The sequence below is a fragment of the Calonectris borealis genome, chromosome Z (genome assembly GCF_964195595.1).
Source record: "Calonectris borealis chromosome Z, bCalBor7.hap1.2, whole genome shotgun sequence".
Lineage (NCBI taxonomy): Eukaryota > Metazoa > Chordata > Aves > Procellariiformes > Procellariidae > Calonectris > Calonectris borealis.
This window is the reverse complement of record NC_134352.1, coordinates 48,604,011-48,623,570: the sequence shown is the minus strand read 5'-3', so window position 1 is coordinate 48,623,570 and position 19,560 is coordinate 48,604,011. Positions and strand designations below refer to the sequence as shown.

Sequence of the window (19,560 nt, the reverse complement as noted above, 5' to 3'; positions counted from 1 at the left end):
ATGGCTTTTCCTAACAGCTTTCATAAGAAGGAGCACAGAAAGCTTTTGGAAACCGTAGATACCACATTGAAATCTGTTAGAAGATTTGTTATGGGGGAGACAGCAGCACCCTTCCAAAAGGTCACAGATACCTCATTCCTGTAAACGCCTAGGTGGTTTTGCCTAATGGCACTGTTCTGTACCTTCTTTGTTTTGCAGATATCTCTGTGTAAAACTCACAGAATACGTTGCAAGGAAACACAGACAACCTAATTTAAATGCAATCGTAAATCGGAGAAATCCAGTCTGCCGTCCAAAATTCTGCCCAGACTTCCTGTGCTAATGTCATTTCTGACGTAACACACCTTAATTCAATACTGTTTCCTCAGTTATGGATTTGTTTGGACTCCACTGGTCGTGGTGTGTCTTTTATTGGCATATTCATATCATAGATATTTGCAGGGTAAATTGCAGGATTGCTTAGGGATTTTTTTTTCTATGCCTTACAGGGCCTGATTCTGATTTCAGTAAATATCAGCTGGCTACAATGCAATCCAGTGCAACAGAACCAGAGCTATCGGTTCGAGAATAAAGCCATCGGTAGGACATGAGCAGGTGTGAGATGACCTAAACATAAGCCTCTGATCTGCAATGTCCTGTGGAAAAGCTTCATTCTAGTTTTGTTCACTCCTCATGGCAGGTTAGAAAAATCAGCCTGACTTAAAACGCCTCAGTTAGGGGATGGATGATATTCAGGTGCTATGAATATCTCCCAAATTAGCTAATTGCTAGCCTCAGTGTCCATATTCATGCCTTGTGCCAAACTCCATAGCTGCGTACAACTACAGATCCCCTAGACTCTTGCTAAGTTTGTCACTGTTGCGATTCTAGCAGCTGTGACTTTGAAAGAATGACAATGAAAGGAAGACTACTTCACGTATTAAAAGAAATTATTCTGTATCTGTGGGAATAATCTGGCTAAACATCAACCGTCTGTGTAGCCAGCTGTCTTGTTCACATAACACTTGTTTTCTCACTTGCCCTCGTTTTGTTTGCCCTAATCATTGCTTGCTTCTTCAGTCGACTCTGCAAGCTAGTGTTAAAGATCATACAGCCACTTCTCCAGATGATGATGGGAGGTCTTTGTGCTGCGTTCTGCTAGGAAAGAATTACCTTGTGAGTGGGCAGCTGATGCAGTTGTCCGGCTCAGGTCCAATACACTTCTGACAGGATGCTTCACACAACTGACATTCTTGGGAATCATCAAGATATTCCCCTGGTAGAAAAAAATTATTTCAGATCAACATCTCACATTAAAAAAAAACGTGCACCAAGCCATTGAAAAATCTAGTGAGTAAAAGGAATTAGATCTGTTTTGAATTACTGAAATGAGCACATTTCCCTCTGGTATCAACAAAACAAGTACTGGCTCCCTTGGGGAACCAGGATACTCAGAATTAGTAGTTTATTTATTTATTTATTTATTTTTATTTTCCATGTGAATTGGACAGAGAGTGATTCTTGTTGTTTGGGTTAATGCTATTTCTTTTGCATCAGTTGAAGTAATGGAACTCTTTAACATCACCATCGGGAGTTCCATCAAAACAGTGCTACCTAGGAGTATTCATTACCTAATGTCCTTTGGTGCAGCTGCAACGTGCTCCTGATTGCAAGTGGCAGCATAAAGAGTGTGCTCTCATGGCTGTGTTTTATGTTATGTGAAGAGAAGGGCTTGAGTAAGCTTCCATTAGACAGAGACATGTTGGTGCTACCCAAACCTCTAGCTAAAACATCTTTTGTCCCACTCCCAAGCTGCTGCTGGAAGACTCCACACTTAAAAGACCTAGGCTCTCATTTAGTCTGAATGAAAATCTGGTGCCCAAGCGCCCGCTTGGACTTGAAAAAAAAATTTTTTTATTATATGAATTGCTGCCTTAAAACTGACATAAACATATGAACACCTCCAGATCATGAATGCACTAGTACTACTACGGCACTGAAGTGCAAAGCTTGCCTGTTTATTTACTAAATATTAATTAAAATATTGGTCCAAACCGGTAAGCTGTATGCTTCATAACTCTCAGAGCAGAGATATTAATTTGGTAAGTAACGTGAATACTGTATCTGTGTGCAGCATCGTGTGGGGACAGTAAATTGGTTTATCAAGCAGTTTTGTAAAGCTCAGGACTGGGTCTTTTCTGTCAGTTTGTTATGGAAAAATTTATTCTAACTGAGTCTATATATTTGAGAGAATTGGCTGTTCCTTCATTCTTAAGTAATGGAAGAGGTTGGGCAGAGAGTCCTATATAATACATAAATGCTGCGGTTTCTATGGATACTTCAATATGGAGAAACTCTTTCCACTTGCATTGCTGCTGGGAAATCCAGATTTGGCAAACGCAGTGAACTTTAGGAGTCAAAATACAAATGTGGAATGACTTGGCTTTGGCTCTCAGTTGCAATGAGTTCCTTACACTGAAGAGCAAAGGCACTGTGCAGGCAAGTGTTGCTACAAGTGTAAAACAATATAGGAAGGAAACATTTTCTAAAATACAGCAAATTATGCTTGCTGTCCCTTGTGTTTTCTACTCCATATTAATCTCTATTAACAGATTTTATAATAGTTGAAATCTCTGGTATGAGGTATAAGCTAGGATAGTACTTATCATCCTTAAGGAGATGGGAACAGTGTAGTTATAAAGGCATACCGGCTGGAATGTCCAGCCAAATGTGGGCCAAAGCTGAGGTACCCAAAATGTAGGTAAAGAGAACATTTTCATTTTGTAAAGGTTTGTGTGTCTCCCGAAGGAAGGAAAAAGGTAAAAGACGAGCCAAAAGCCAGTGACAGAGCCATACAAAACACAAGACAGTGCTTCTCAGAGGCTGGTCTGGGATCAGTGCTAACTGGGAAGAAGTTCAGAACTGGGGGCAAATGAATAGTCTCCTGATGAGATCAGGGAAACAGAAATCTGTGTATGCATACACATTCACACATTTTTATAGTTCTCATTACCCAAAGATCATTTTGTATATATATATATTTACATGTATTGCATTTATGTAGTCCCATACATGACCATATAGGCCAAACCTTGAATTGTGTAAATGCACGTAATTCCATAGAAGCGGTGTAGCTTTTCTGAACTGCAACACTCTATCTTGTATGATAGATTACTTTATAAAGGAGTAATGATAAAAACATTATAATTTGTATAACTGTTTGACATACAGTTCAGCAGGATTCTGAATTTATCCAGATATTATGGAGATAAAATGTTGTATTGATGAATAACTATCACAATACAGAGTATTTACAATTCTCTTTCTAGAAAAAAAGACCGTGGCCTGCTGTCCAGTAGATCATCAGGCCATTGGGAGATTTGCTTAATGTAGGCCTCTTGAGTCTTTCCAATACATATTCAGGGGGTGTAACATGATCTCAAATGCTTTATGATATTTTAAAGTATAATTTGATACATATATATACACACACACACATATATTTGGACAACACACAACCATGAAAAAATGCAGTATCTGGAAAGTCTTCCTATTGAAGGTCTGGTGGCTCAGTGCTTTATACTACTGGCTTTACATCACTAGGAAATCTGTCAGGGAAACATTATTAAATAATAGCTTCTCTGATGTTGTTTTGTGATACATGTTCGAAAAACTTTTTGCTTCTCCAGTCCTTCACTTTATTTGCCTGCACTGCCTGTATGTTTATCCATCAGAACTGAGCCACTAATTCATACACCTTGGCTATGCCCACTCAAATCCTTCCCACATGGTAGAAGTGCTTAGTTTTAAAAGATTTTTGTTATTTCTTTGTTATGCCTTTCATTGGAAGGGCTGTAATTCATTTCAGCTGTGCTGGAATAGTGCCAGGAAGACCAGTTCTCTGCTTACTTTATCCTCCAAGTTGAAGCATTTTAAAGCATATTATTATAAGAATGTGCGCCAGAAAATACTTACATATTAGGCCCTCTGAATTGCAAGTCACATCTAGAGCTGTAGATCTGCCACTAAATGTTAACACAATAGTTTTTAGCTGATATTCAAAGAGTTAACACTGAAATGCAACTTTAAAGAAGACTTTTAAACTATTCCACAAGGCAGTTCAACTGTTTGCCAGAGTTCCTTGTGGGCGATCTATTTCTTTACAAATCTGGCTAGATAAATGCTAGTTACCAAAGCCTCAATTTTCTTTTTTTTCTCTTTCTTCTGTATTAAAATTCTTTATCTGTCCAATATAAGTGATGGGAGAACACTCTCAGCAATGCATCTCAGCTATGTCTTCAATCAGGCAATCCTCATCAGTTAGTTTGGATCATCCCATATTTAACCTTCATTTATTTCTCAAATCTGTTACCTTGTTATCTTGTTTAAAAACATTCATGACCTTGTTTAAAAAAAAGGAACTGAAGGTATTATAGGAATAAGGCTATGTTAACAGACATAATGCCTCATAATGGGAAGATTTTTTGTGTCCCTAGTTAGAAATGTTTAATTCTACATCTGGGTCATGTCAGGTTGCAGGCTCTGCCTTTAACTGCATGCAAGAGCCTACACTTACACTGAGTTCCTATCAGTTGTTATGATGCATTTTAAAATGAGGTAAGGACTATTATCTCCAATTAAGGAGGCAGAGAAACTGAGTTGCAGTAAGATCATCAAGTTAGGGTGTAATAGCAAACTAGAACCTGTCTCCCCTGACCTAGAGCAATATCATAGTTGTCTGGTTGTTGCTATGTCTTCGCATAAGCAGTACTAAGCGTACAGTCCTTTTCTTGTCACTATTTCTCTCCTTTCCAAAAGCTGTGCCGTTCATTGACAGCACATGGTGTTTCAGGAGACCAGTTAGATGAGGGTGTGAATATCCTTATAAGTTATACAGCGATATACAGTTTTGTGTGCTGGCAGTCATAAATAATCTTTCTCTTGTAGCCCCCCTCCCCCCCGAGACTTAGCAACTACAAGTCACGTGTTACTTCCCCACTTTTCTTAATCAAAACATCACTTTTTATCTAATTTTAAAATGTTCATTGGTTATCTTCTATAGCATTGCCCCAGTGGTTTTTGTATATAATCAATGAAAAAATGATCTTATGTCCTCCCTTTTACTTGTTTACTTTCATGGGAACCTGGATATGGATTTAATACTTAGGCTTTTGTATATAATCTTATGGGTTACAAAGGTTTCACAGAGCAGATAAAGAAACGTTCATCAGAATTGTTTTTCATCAACCAGCAGTGAGAGCTGAGAGGATTCGGTCTTAGGGAGCCCTCTGCTTTTTGCATGTTTGGCCTTGATACATTTTATTTTGGCTGGCTCGTAGGATCAGCTCCTTGAGTTTTGCTGAAGAAATATTTATCCATAAGGCTTAAGTCTATAAGGAACTTCAACTAACCTGCATATAACAAGCCACTAAAATTCACCCTGAGGATTCCTCTTAAAGTTACCCCTCTGTTTAGCCCAAAGCCTTAATGTTTGGTAGATCACAGCTCCATGAAAGAAATCCTTTCTTCATCTTGAAAATGTTAGGACATGGAGATTACGGCATTTCCTTTGCCCCCAGATTTTGGGCAGTCATACAAAATTTGAGACTCATTTCCAATTATTTGTCTAGCTTCAGCTTTCAGCCTCCTGCTAATTATTCTTCTCCACTCAGTCATTTTACACAATGATCAAATTTTTGTCTCCCTATTCAGATGGGCGGAAGGGGCAAAGAAGATACGCTTGATGGGCAAAACATTGGGGTCCTATGATTTGAGGTGATGAAAGGCATTCAGGAGTGGAAGTCTTCTTTTCAAAAGTGCTTTAGGCAGTGATGAACCAGAAGGCTGAAATTAGGATGTTGGTTCCTAAGTCACTGAAGCCCCACCTTGTGCCAAGGGACAAAGCAGAACCTTGAAAAGGGCTGAATATCTCTTCCCTGAATAGCAGTGTGTGGAGCTGAATGTGATATAATGATTTTAGGATGAAAGGCCCTTTTGTTGCAGGATTAGCTGAGATCACACAGAGCCTCAGGTTAGCTTTAATTGTGACAGGCAGGAGAGAGGCAACTGCCTTTATCAACTACACTATCTTACACAGCCCTCTATTCTTTCCCCTGCAGAATAAAAATATTTACATTAACCAAAGCTGCCCTTTTTGCTGACACAAAGGGATTTTTCCCCTCTTTATTCAGTGTGTTTCTTCCCTCATTTCTATGTAGTATTTACACAATGGTTGTTAGAAACCCATTGAAAAGCCAGAGCCCTCAGGGGTACTGAGTGGGCATAAATAGACTCCAGAAAGACATTATTTAGCATTTTAAAAATCAGCTTTAAACCTCCATTTGTACTAATTTTTTTAGCGTTTTAAAAATCAGCTTTAAAACCTCCATTTGTACTAATAATGTGAATGCCTGAAAGTAAAAGCTGGCTAGGATCAGGGTTTCTCCCTTGCCTGTGTAAGCACTAAAGTCAGAGCCTGGTGAGGTTTTCCACTGCTCACCTGGAGCCTGAAATTTGACAGCCCCATGAGAAAGTGGGAAGGGGAATGGAGCAATCCTGATCTGTATGGCTAACGCTTTGTTCTGTACCCTTCTCAATTCTTGAAGGAGGGGGAAATACTACAGCACTCTCAAAATTTCAAACTGACAATGGAAAAAATCTGTTTAGCCTCTCCATTTCTGGAGCTTCCCAACTGGAAGTTTCCCTGTCTGATCTTTTTTGTGAAGCTCAGTAGTTGGGAATTTCCTAAAGGGCAGCGGAATGGAGACCCCTGAATCTCACTGAAAATTATCTCATCATGCTGATAGTACTGCTTTGGAAATTCAGGTAGTTTCCTGTGAAATATGCGAAAGAAAGGTGGAAGCTGACTGTATGCATTGAGTAAAGCTGGTGTTATTTGCACCCAGAGCACATTAAAGATAGGATCTTTCAATGCTGGAGGAAAACACATGTCATACTCCAGAGGCAACCATGGTAGCACGGCATCTCTCTACTATGTTATACAGCAAGGAGTATGTAATTTTTACATGCAGAGCCTTCCCTATCTACAGGATTTCTGCAATCTGGCTTGGATAGACATAAGCCTAAAATGGGAAGAGCCGAATGTCTCAGGGCAGTGTTTCAGTGGTGTCATCCATCTCAAAGAGAGAGACCCCTGCACAGTGTGTTTGTACTGGAAATCTCCAACTTAGTCAAGATGTGAACACAGATCTGCTGATCTGCTAATAACTGGGCAGATTTCAGCAGGCAAACTATTGTCCCGACAAGATATAACAACATAGATTCATATTGCTAATCAAATGCAATTTCTGTTTAATTTGCAGAGATGAATACATATTAAAGCCTGAAAGAAATCTGCCATAAAGATACAAGTTTATCTCCTTGGAAGTAAGGAACAAACCAAATAAAGTCTTTTAATGAGAGGTATAAAGGAGTAAATTTTATTCTTATTTGTAACACTGGTGATCTCCCCTTGCTTAAAATCTCTCCTGGTTCCTCGTCTCCACTACAAGCATTTCAGGAATAGCCAAGGTAATCGCTTTTGATGATTATCCTGGAAAGCACAGTCGAGGATATTCCCCTTAATGATCACACATTCCCTGCTGAGAGTGCAGAAACAGGTAAATGATACAGCCCTTGTAATTCAGATATGGCTGGAGAGAGGCTTTGTGTACCATTTGGCTATGGGAGCTCTTTGGACCATCCTTTCAGCCTTGGCATTGAAGGTGTTCAGAGAGGCTGTGCTAGAGGCAGACCCAGCAAGAGCAGCATTTACACAACTTCAGTTCACTATGGCCTTGCTCTTGGAGTGAGAAAAGGGGCTACTTTATTTAGGAATGAATATTTGAGTTATTTCTGTCCAGTGACATTGCACAGAACGGCACATTAGCATGGTCGCAAGCACCATGGCTGACAGCAATGCGATCCATGGAGACTGGCAACCAGGTACTAGACTTTCCTTCCAACCCACATCTCAAAGAACATCTGCAGGCATCAGGAGCCGGGCAGTGGGCAGGCCAAGGACAATTGTAAATGGAAAAGATATGCATTATTATCTGAATTGTGCCTAAATCACACTAGTCACGCTCCAGTGAACATCCAGTGCTATTATTAAGTTTGCATGATGGAGTAATTAATTCTCCTTGAGTAAATAAATATTCACCACCTGTCAATGTTCTAGCTTCCCCCCCCCCAGGCTGATTGGAAAAATGGGTACTTAATCAGCTCATTGTGTAACACCATAAAGCAAAGATGTCTACTGTGTTTTGTGATGGGACGGTATATTTTGCTTTGAAAAGTGATGTTGTTTTCCCATGAGACCTTCAACAAATCCATCCCCCAAACACTGAGAAACACTGATAAATAAATGATAGTACAAGGGGCATTCTTCTAAGCTGTGCCTTGCCCATCTTTGGCAGCAAATGCATAAGCTGCTCATAAAAAAGAGATGTAACAAAAAACAGCCTTTCGTGTGGCACTGAGAGGCTGCATTTGTTGCTTACTGGAATTGTTTTTTTTAAAGGCTCAGAGTCTTCTCACCATAATATGCTTTCCTTTGACCACATTTCCCATGCTAGAAGTGAAAATTGGCTCTGCTTTTATGCAATAAACATTGCTTTCTAATCCAGAAAGAAAGTCCTTTCAGGATCGTTTCAATCATAGTGTGGCTATTAAAATATAATTCTGTGATGGTGTTCGCTACCCTTGCACAGCAGGTGAACATCTGCAATCTCTCCGGCTTTATCTTGGGGATTTCAGAACAGTTTCCTCAGTAAGATCTGATGTTACTGTGCTCTGAGACTTCAGGGAAATGTCCCAGGACCTCAATAGATCTGAAGTCTCTTTGCTCATCCGTGTGGAACCAATGGTGGACATGGGAAGAACTACAGGTGTTGTCTATATGGACCTCTGTAAGGCCTTTGACATGGTCCCCCACAACATCCTTCTCTCTAAACTTGAGAGATATGGATTTGATGGGTGGACTGTCTGGTGGATGAGGAATTGGTTGGATGGTCACATCCAGAGGGCAGTGGTCAACAGCTCAATGTCCAGATGGAGATTGGTGACAAGTGGTGTCCCGTAGGGGTCCGTATTGGGACAAGTACTGTTTAATATCTTCAACAATGACATAGACAGTGGGATCAAGTGCACCCTCAGCAAGTTTGCAGATGACACCAAGGTGCAGTCGACACGCTTGAGGGACGGGATGCCATCCAGAGGGACCTGGACAAGCTCGAGAAGTGGGCCCGTGCGAACCTCATGAGGTTCAACAAGGCCAAGTGCAAGGTCCTGCACCTGGGTCGGGGCAACCCCCGGTATCAATACAGGCTGGAGGATGAAGGGGTTGAGAGCAGCCCTGCAGAGAAGGACTTGGGGGAACTGGTGGATGAAAAGCTGGACATGAGCTCGCAATGTGCGCTCACTAGAAGGCCAACCATATCCTGGGCTGCATCAAAAGAAGGGTGGCCAGCAGGTTGAGGGAGGTGATTCTGCCCCTCTACTCTGCTCTGGTGAGACCTCACCTGGAGTACTGTGTCCAGCTCTGGTGCCCTCAACATGAGAAAGACATGGACCTGTTGGAGCGGGTCCAGAGGAGGGCCACAAAAATGATCAGGGGGATGGAACGCCTCTCCTATGAAGAAAGGCTGAGAGGGTTGGGGTTATTCAGCCTGGAGAGGAGAAGGCTTCGGGGACACCTTTTTGCAGCCTTTCAGTACTTAAAAGGGGCTTATAAGAAAGATGGGGACAAACTTTTTAGCAGGGCCTGTTGTGACAGGACAAGGCGGAATGGTTTTAAACTAGAAGAAGGTAGATTCAGACTAGATATAAGGAAGAAACTTTTTACAGTGAGGATGGTGAAACACTGGAACAGGTTGCCCTGGTGGTAGATACAAGGTGGTAGATGCCCCATCCCTGCAAACATTCAAGGTCAGGTTGGACGGGGCTTTGAGCAACCTGATCTAGTTGCAGATTCCCTGCCCATGGCAGGGCGATTAGACTAGGTGACCTTTAAAGATCCCTTCCAATCCAAAATATTCTGTAATTCTATGATTCTATGAAATGCAGGTGTTGGTTGCACTTCCACTGGTTGGATGCAATCCTAAGGTTCAGAGCCTTAGATATTTCTCAAGGACACTTGAGAAAATTCTGTGTTGCTACCCACAATTTTTTAGTCCTTGCTATTGAGGAGGATTTAAGCCCCAATACACTCTCATGACAGGTGGTAGTTAATAATCAGATAATCAATTTCATCAAAAATTGAAATCTCCCAAGACAGTTTAAGTAAGACAAGTAAATAAAAAATTATGCCAAACAGAAATCAGTTTTTCCCCTGCTAAACAAAATGTTCATCAAAAATACATTTTCAACCTTTTTTTTCATATATTGAAACTGCATATTCTGAAAAAGCTCATGCAAGTTGTTGTTGGTATCAGTTTCTTTTTGATGAAAACTTGACTAGGATTTTTCTTTGTATGCTGTAAAACTTTTTTAATGCTTGCTTAAAATATTTTGCACAAACATCTAATGGCAGAACTTTTCTTGATTCATTTTGTACCAATGACATGACATGGCATATCCAATATAAATATAAGGCATGGTAATGGATCACAGACAAGTTATTGTTCCGCGAGTTGCACTGCAAATTGAAAACTTTGAATCATACAAGCAGTCACTTAAATGTCTTTACAGGAATCTTGAATTTATAACAGGCCTTCTTACAGTCATTCAGTTCATTAAATAATTTCATTAAAAAGTAGCAGTTAGTTACTAAAGTGGCCACTCACACAGATAACGCTCACTCTGGTTAACTTGGTCATCACCAGTTGCAAGTTGTATTTAGTGATGGGTGAAATTGCTGTAGTCAGCTCTAGTATCTCTGTATATAGGCTCATACTGTCATACCTCTTATCATTACCTGACAATGTGGAACAAGCAGCAGCCCTGCTATTACACAATATATTCAGTAGCAGGGGTTGCTCAGAATTTCACAGGACATTGGAAAGTTGCAATCCCAATAGAGATTGGGGTAGTCTGTAAGGTCTCACAGGGAAATCTTTATAAGAAAACAGTGTTCTCCACAGAGGGGGAGTTTACAAAGCCTCCCCAGAAAGAGGCAGGATGTGCCAGTGGAGATTGGTATGTGTGTAGGCAGGGTCTAAGCCAAAAGCCACAGGAGCTACTGGTCAGAAGCGTAAGATTTCCACCAACATATCCTGGCAGATATCTAATTTGCTGATCCCACAACACTGGTGTATGGCTGAGGTGGAGAGCTGCAGCTAGAAAGGGAGTAAGGCTGTTGCCTTACTCATTGCAGAAAAAGGAACACTTCTTCTATTACAAAATGATGCCCTCACACAACAGGCTTCTGCAGGATGTTCTGAACATCTGGGGCATGATAAACTTTTTCTAAAAATAGTGTTAGCACGTGTATGACATTATTTTCTTTTTGGACCAACGCTACCATTGCCTTTGAGACTTTTTGTAAAGAAGAGGTCTAGTTGGGTGTCCAGTTTGCATTTAAATCAAGGATTGTGTAAGGATTCTCCTAAAGAGACATGAACTGGCAAATACTTTACCATGGAATTGACCTGCCTTCACTAGAAAAGCATCTTCAATTTGTCATTGCTTTTTAACTTGTGATATAAATAAGGCAGAAATCAATAAACAGATTTGGACTGATGCCATCCAAAGTCCTTTCAGACATGGAGAAAAGTATCAGTTTGTTCATGCTTACCAGATTCTGATCTTCCTAAAACGGTCCATATCTGTTCTGCATGCCAACAACACAGTGTCAAATACTGAACACTCCAAACTACTCACCATTGAATCAGAGGGGGAGGACCAATCACCTAAGAAAACTCTGCAGCTGGGAACAAACTAGCTTCCTTCAATTGCAATCCTGTTGCTGCAGCGATCCTCTTGTACTAACTATACTATAGTGCTAACTAAGGACTAACTATAGTGCTGCTTACGAATTCTGCTTGCATCTGGCCACCACTATTAAGGCTTCACAAATAAAAATGTTCAAAGAGTCTGAGCGGACACCAGAAAGTACTGGTTTTCAGCCTAAAACTCAGTTCTATGCTCACTTATGTGTGAGACTTCACAGCTCAACATTTACAGATACGCCCTCTAGAGCAGACTTCTTTGGCCAGAGCTATAACAAGTTTATTATCACTCTTTGTAAGTTTCCTACCCAAAGAAGATGAAATCTTGACAATAGAAGACACCATGATTGATTGAATATCTTATGCCAGTTGGAAGATGAAGGTGCTGAAAGAAGCTCTTCATACAGTATTGGTGTAAGGATTAGGCCAACCTTTTTTCCAGGTGTGGTCTTACCAAACTACTGCTAAGAATGTGTCATCCCACAGACGCTTGCTCCCAGGACTGACAGGGGAACTGTGAGAATGATAACCTAACTCCTTCTTTTGAAACCAAGTTGGTGACAATGAGATGTTTAAGGCTGAAAAGTGTTTATTTTTCAGGAAATTCTTTACATGGCCTCAGTGAACGTGCTTAAAACATCATCTGAATATATGACTTCTTGGACAAGTTGCCACTTTGGTCTCCACTCAGGTTGTAGGACTGAGGGAAATGAACAAGAGCATCAGCTAATGCTGATGGAGGATCTCACCCTGCAGGGGTCCGAGATGAGTCTACATGGAGCCCTTTTGATCTACTGGCAAGGACAGACAGCCTGCAGTTCTCAAGTGGCAGTCTGGGGTTGTGAGCTGCGGTCCACTGCATGTGAGTACTGGCACGTGAACAGACATCAATATCTCACTGTGCAAACAGCCATGTATGACTGCAAAGATGAAACCTTCCTCCTAAACTGTCTCAGGCAGTACGTAGTTATGCATTTCACTTTTTAATCCTAAGCATGCAAGAGATTAGACTCATTGCAAACTCTTACAGGTCAGAGGAAGCCAGCTAGGGTTGTTACCCGCTATGGTTCAGACGTAGCTGTACTGCTACTACACAAAAGGTGTCCCCCACAGAAACCAGAATTTCTGCAATCATAAATTCCATCACTTAAAACAAAAAAAAATCTGCAATAAAATTAAACACCCTTGCCCTCCCAATTTATTTCAATGACTTGTGTGTAGTGTGCTTTATACCATAAAGCTACCTGTGCCCTTCAACAAAGGTATTTTACATATAGATTATCAACATGTTTTTCCAGACCAAAAGAACAGGAATTTAGGTTAATTTAATAGAAAAAATAAAATATGGAATAACATTGATTTTGGCCAATATCAATTACAACAGAACTACCCTATTTTACAAATAACAACTGAACATTTTACACATGTACAGTATTTTTTCAGTAAAAATGAATTTGGATATAACAATGTGTCAGTTTTTAAAGAAAACAAAGATATTAATTTCTTCTCTATAATAGTGTTAGAGACATTTGTAAGTATCCAAACAAATTCTTTACAATCCATTACATAATTAAATCTCAATTATGAATATATATTTATATATAATATATATAATATTAACTTAAACTTTGAAAGCATTATGTTCTAGTTAAACATGTTATACTGAGAAATGAGGCAGTAACAGACTAGTAGTTAAACTAGCACAAATTGAATTCTTTTAAATTTGAATGTTTATCAGGAAATTTCTAATGGGCACCAAAGGAGCTTGACTGGCCCCCTGTCATAACGAAACAGGTTGTTGCTCTCTGCTAAAGGTGGCACATTACCTCTATAGGTTCATATCCATTCGTATGTAAAACTTGCACAATCATTTTTGATTCTTTTTATTTTCTAGCATTTACATGCTTAAACACCTGCAATCCATTTTCTATTTGTGTTTCCTGGAAAGATAACTAAGAAAGACACTTTGTACATTTTAAGTATTATCCCCTGAAAACAGTATCTTTGAAGTTCAATTTTCTGTTTTCTGCTAAATGATTGTCTTTTGAACAGTATGCTAAGTGAAGCTGATAAAGATATATTAAGCGGAAATTTGTACTGGCAGCCGTATGCCTGGGTAAAGAGAGAAAGGCAGGGGCCACATCTCTCACCACCCAGGATGGTTTTACAGTGAGGTAACTCCATTGGCCTCAGCAGGACTATTCCTGCTGAAATTTCTATTGTGTTAAAAGCAGATTCAGGCCCATCATGACACAGTTGTTACACCAAGAAAAGCAATGTTTTATTGCTCTATAGGTAATTACTCCTGGAGATGTATTTGGCACAATTATAAATCCAGTCCTGTAAACACATCCTGTCGCATATAGTCATACTGGCATTTACGTATGGACACTATGAAATAGCTCCACATATCTGTATGATAATATCCCCTTTTTTGTGAACGTTACAAGACAACAATAATTTATGAATACTTCTTACATGTTAGCAATGTTTTCTGACTTCCTAGCGTATACATTACTCTCGCTTACGCAAACCAAGAGAAGTAGTATCTTTTGAATTTGTTCACTACAGGAACAAAGTTTTTTTTTAAAGTTTATTTGAAATAGCTTTGACAATTTAAAAAAATAAAATAAAAATCCTAGCATATCTGTTAATAAGCTAGCTGTCTAAAAATGAAATCTATATGACCAAAACCACATTTTGGGCAAACATATATACATACTGCATGTGATACAAAAAACAGCACACAGCAGAGGAAGTAAGAAAGAAATGTGTGCAGAAATGTTCACTTTTCTTTTTTTAAATACTGTTACAAAAGGGGCAGAACTTAGTCCTGCAGCTAATGATGTTTCTGATCCCCTCAGGAACTCAAGTTCCCCCTGTCAATACACATAGCACAAAAAAGACTAATGCAAACATTTTTGTATTTTTTAGTTTTAATCCATGTAAACTTGTGTTGTATCCTTGAAACACTCTTTAAACATCTTGAAGGGGAAAGAAGCAGGGAAAAAAGGGAAGAAAAAGGACCTTCAAAAAATAGGAGTAATCCTAAGGTTGACAGGAAATCAAATCATGAGTTAAATGTTAATTTTGGCATCAAATGCTTTGGTCACACAATACTGACTCTGTGATCCTGGATGCTCAGCTCTAGACACCCAGTTATGAAAGGTAGGCGTGTTGTAGTTTTTCCATTTAAGTTCCAACAAACAGTTCACCATCTCCCCAGACAAAGAGGGGGGGAGAGAAAGGTGGCTTTCTTTTTTTTTTTCTTTTTTTTTTTTTCCTTTTATCCTTTTTTCAATAATATGGATTAATCTATAAGTCTACAGGAGCAGGAGGAGGGTCAGTTCACCCCTTGTGCGTACATGTTCTGCAACACAATTGCTGAAGCACTTTCCGCTGGCAGAGATTGTTCTTTTTCACCAGCATACAGAATCCTCCCTCGGCCCAGGACTCTTCCGTGGCTTCCGGAGGGCAGCAGCAAGAGAAGGAGAGGAGGTTGAAGGTTTGGAGAGCATGGCGTGTACAATGGAGGAAGGTTTAATTGGTCAGACAGGCAGATTTGGTTGAAGAGACCACTCAGGAGCAGGTAGCAAGTAGGAAATTTGGTCCATCAAAAGGAATTTCAGTCAACAGCATTTTTTTTTCAGGAAGAGGTATTGTGTGGTCCGACAGGGAATGATTGGTATCCATTTGTGAAAAGGAAAAAAAGATTAGAAAGAGAATAATTAGAAAACAGTGATATTTACAGCAAAGGAATTTGTTCTCAATTTTTCTGAATCAAAAGAATAAAACAGTCAAACCACAGAAAAAGAATAAAACATTCTCAACAGAAATGCAAATCCTACAGAGTGAGTTAAACTAGTAACCAGTGCTTGATTGTCAGGCAATGAAATGAGACCCTTAATACGTTGTAAATTAACAGAAAAAAACCCTCTTCTTGGGGGTTTTCCTTTCCTTGGCTACCCTAGACTGTTGAGAATACATGCTACATGTATCCAGTATGGTGCATTGCAGTTGCCTGAAGGCCCACACTCTCATGAGTTGCTCCTTCATGGCAGCTGCACTTGGAAGAAAAGGGGAGACAGTACTGAGATGTCCCCAGTCTTGGGCAACTACATGTGTATCTGATTGCAGTTGCATGTGTACAAATGAGGACAGATTTATCCAACTATATTAAAGACCAAACTGGTATGTCAAATGTTTGCATTGCAGAATTCAACTGCTATATCATACTGAGACTGTGGTTACTCAAAACTCTTAGCAGTAGAGTTCCTCTTCATTTGTCCGTCTATATCTGCCCTTCTCTGGACTTGCTCTAGATTACAATGACATTTCTAATGTCCTGATGTCAAAAGGTCTCATGACTGGTTTACCAGTGTCTGTAATGTAACTTTAGGATGGACAGGATACTTTTCAAAGTTTGAAGGCCTAAATTCCAACAGGAGCTGTAAAGGTCCACAGAAGCAAGACTCAACCCTGCTGTTTTCTTCTTTTTAAGTCTTTGGTAAAACTCTTACTAAATCCAGCAGAAATGAGCTGGACCCAAGAGTCATTCTTAGCTTTTCGTACTTCTGATGTCAGGTTTCTTCCACATGGCTTAACACTGGGCTTTGTTCTGGTATGATTTTCTTGTTGGACTGCACTTGTTAGGCCGTATCTACAAGTAATTTGCATAGTAATATTTTTAGAGAAGCGTGATGTTATCTAAGTGTCTCTGTAATTGTGACATTTGAAAGGAATGAATATTAGTGAATAATTAAGCCAATCATATGCAATGCTATCTTGGTTGCCACAGAGAACTTGGAGGAAGTTCAAATCTCCACCACAAATTTGGTGCTCCCTATTTCAGAATTCTTTTGTTCTCATTACCCCTTCACATAAGCAATACTACAGGCACTTAAAATCCTTTTTACTTACCAGTATTTTCACAGTTTAAAGTGGCGAAATACATAAATGTGATTCTATTGATAGTACACTAGGGTCTTCATATAAAAATCTTTTGAAAGCAATGAGATAAGGAAGGAAAAGTAGGTTGTTGGCAGGGGGGACACTATTTTAGGAAAAAGTAGGTAAAGTGGATGTGACTAATCTTGTTAACACATGCAAATGTAGTTTTCTCCTTTTCATAAACCTGAACAAATTAAGAAGTAATGTAGACCTCAAATCAAGACTGTAACAAAAGAAAAGAAACAGACCAAACCAACCTAATACATGTAAAAGAAGAAGCTGGGATTGGTAAAATGGATCTTTTCAGAGAATTGCACTCACCATCCTTGCAGACTGTTCCCACTACACAGACACCAGTGTCTAGGTTATAGCCGCTTGGACAGCTCGTACAGTTTCTGTCTCCTTGACCACTGCAATCCAAACAGCTGGCATCGCATCTGGAAGACAATGGCAGGAGCTGGTCTTATGGCCTCACCAAATACAAGAGTTCTTAGGAGACCTCTTCAGTATTGCAAAGGGCTTGTTTGCTCTTTCTAGAAGTATCAGCTGCTCTAATAATAATAATTAAAAATAATTAACTCCCTCTCCAACCCAGTCCTGCTTCTTTCTTCCAACCACTTTCTTATGCACACTTTCTTACTAAACAGCTGCATTATTCTAGTATTTTGGAACTATGCAGAAGTAATCAACAAAAATATTAAGCTGATCTTGCACACATGCACCAGCAAGGCATGAGCTAAAGCCACAGGATGGAAAAAACTGACCTGCTGCCCAGTCCTTTCATCATACTTCTGGCTCCATCATGTTTTCATTGTGTATCGATTATTTTTTTGTGTGGAAAACTGTAACACATGGTGATTCCCTTCTTGCCCTGAACTCAAAGTGAGTCAACAATAAATGATTCCAAAGGGCAACAAATGGTATTTGTTTAACAAAGAATGGAATAGAAAGAAATGTCCCTTCCTTGCACAGCACAGCACAGCACAGCACAGCCTTGTCCAAGATTTATCCACCCATTTGTACACTGAGCCAGGTGAGCTATCCTGGGCAGCAGTCTGGTAATACACTTGTGCTATGTTTGTGAATAGGCAGCTGAAGAACTGAAATGGTCCTTATGAATAGTAATTAACTTGCGATTAAAAAAATCTAGTTTGACTATTTTGGTTTGTTACTGAGAAATGCAGATCCTCTGCCAGATTTGTAAATTTTACATTTCTATGCATATCTACTTAGATTTTCATTACAGGCTTTTTTAAAGTGAAGGACACACATATATGTGCAAGAAAAAATACTTTTAGAAGACCTGCATGAATATAACACAGCTTAAAATAAAAAAAAGCTTTTCCTTCATTTGCTTAGCATGCAATACATTTTTCCTATTTTTTGAAGTCAGCAGTGTTTTATGTTCTCGTAAGTGCTATCTTTTTCAACATATAATAGCTACTATGCTGCCAAACATCAGACACATATATTAGCCACTGATCATACCTTTTGCAGCTTTTGTATCCACTTTCGGTAGAGTGATCAAGGTAATAACCACTACTACAGGACTGTACACATCTTCCATCTTCCATAAAATAACCCTGTGTGCAGTTTATACAGGCATCTACTCCAGCACCTTAAACCAGAGAGAAAATACACTGTATTACTAGCTAGTTCCTCTTATTGCCTAACAGACACCACCTCTAACTGTAGGAAAATCTTATAATTTTAGAGACTGTTTTACCTGCCTTACTTTCCTTCAAACAGTAACATCAAGCAATAAACGTACATGGTTAGAATAAACAACGTTACATAATTTCAGTATATCTTTTTCTGAAAGAAATGGCTGTTGGTAGTTCTAAAGCTTGCACAAAATCTATCAGTCATTATTCCATCCCATAAAGAAAATGGAGGGCATTACTGGAAATCAGAATGAGCTCTACTGAGAGGAAAAAAAAAAAAGAAAAAAGAAAAGAGTGTATGCATACTTTCAATTGGAAAACTTAGATTTTTATGTTAGCTGAAAGAAGTCTGCTGTATTTAAAATATATTAAAGAACTGTCAAAAGAATTAAGTTTTCACATGTGATCAATCATGTTATACTGTAACTGTGATATAGTAGGATAAAATGAGAGCTAAAAATATAGAGGAAAGGAAATGATGCAGATAAATATTAGTGGGGTACCTGCACATGTTGCACAGGAACGGTGACATGGTTCACATTCTCTACCATTATGGTATTTTCCTTCTTCACAGCGGATAGCACACTTAGTGCCATGCAAACTATTGTAAAAAGGAAAAAAGCAGAGTGTTTGGGCAGATAACAGCAACAGAGGACAACAAGGTCATGCTCAAACCATAATAAAAGAACAACCCATATATTAGGATTCACCAGCTTCTTTCATTGGTCATATTTTATAAATTTAGAGACAGCAATCACTTCACGTGGGAATGAAATGCAGTTTTGCCCATGGTGAAATACAGAAGCTGTTTACAAACTCATTGTAAATACTACCAAGTAGTAGGGGACAGAAAAAAAAAGAACAATGCCAAAGAGTACTAAAAAGAGTACTAAAAATTCAGGCATGTAAAACCCATGAGGAATTTGGCACAGGGTCAGCACCACTGTATTTAAAAAAATGCTAAGGGACTTGTTAACAAGATCTCATGCTTCTCTTGAAAGACCAGCAGCATCGCCTGATACTATGCTACAGCACAGGCTAAGAATAGATTCACAGTGAAGGAAATCGCCACCTCTTTC

General features: G+C 39.3%; 1 protein-coding gene across 2 annotated transcripts in view; it reads right to left on the bottom strand.

Moving 5' to 3' along the window:
- Positions 1–19,560, bottom strand: part of PCSK5 (proprotein convertase subtilisin/kexin type 5) — a 260,305-nt gene that overhangs the window by 45,312 nt on the left and 195,433 nt on the right. Inside the window, exons 18-21 of one of the 2 annotated variants that reach the window (XM_075136217.1) lie at positions 18,985–19,082; positions 18,306–18,435; positions 17,139–17,254; positions 1,153–1,255 (exon numbers count right to left, since the gene is read on the bottom strand). In XM_075136217.1, the coding sequence (XP_074992318.1) occupies positions 1,153–1,255; positions 17,139–17,254; positions 18,306–18,435; positions 18,985–19,082 (447 nt within the window). Of the gene's footprint in view, positions 1–1,152; positions 1,256–13,502; positions 15,332–17,138; positions 17,255–18,305; positions 18,436–18,984; positions 19,083–19,560 lie in introns of those variants that run through there. The other variant, XM_075136218.1, reaches the window with a different exon arrangement.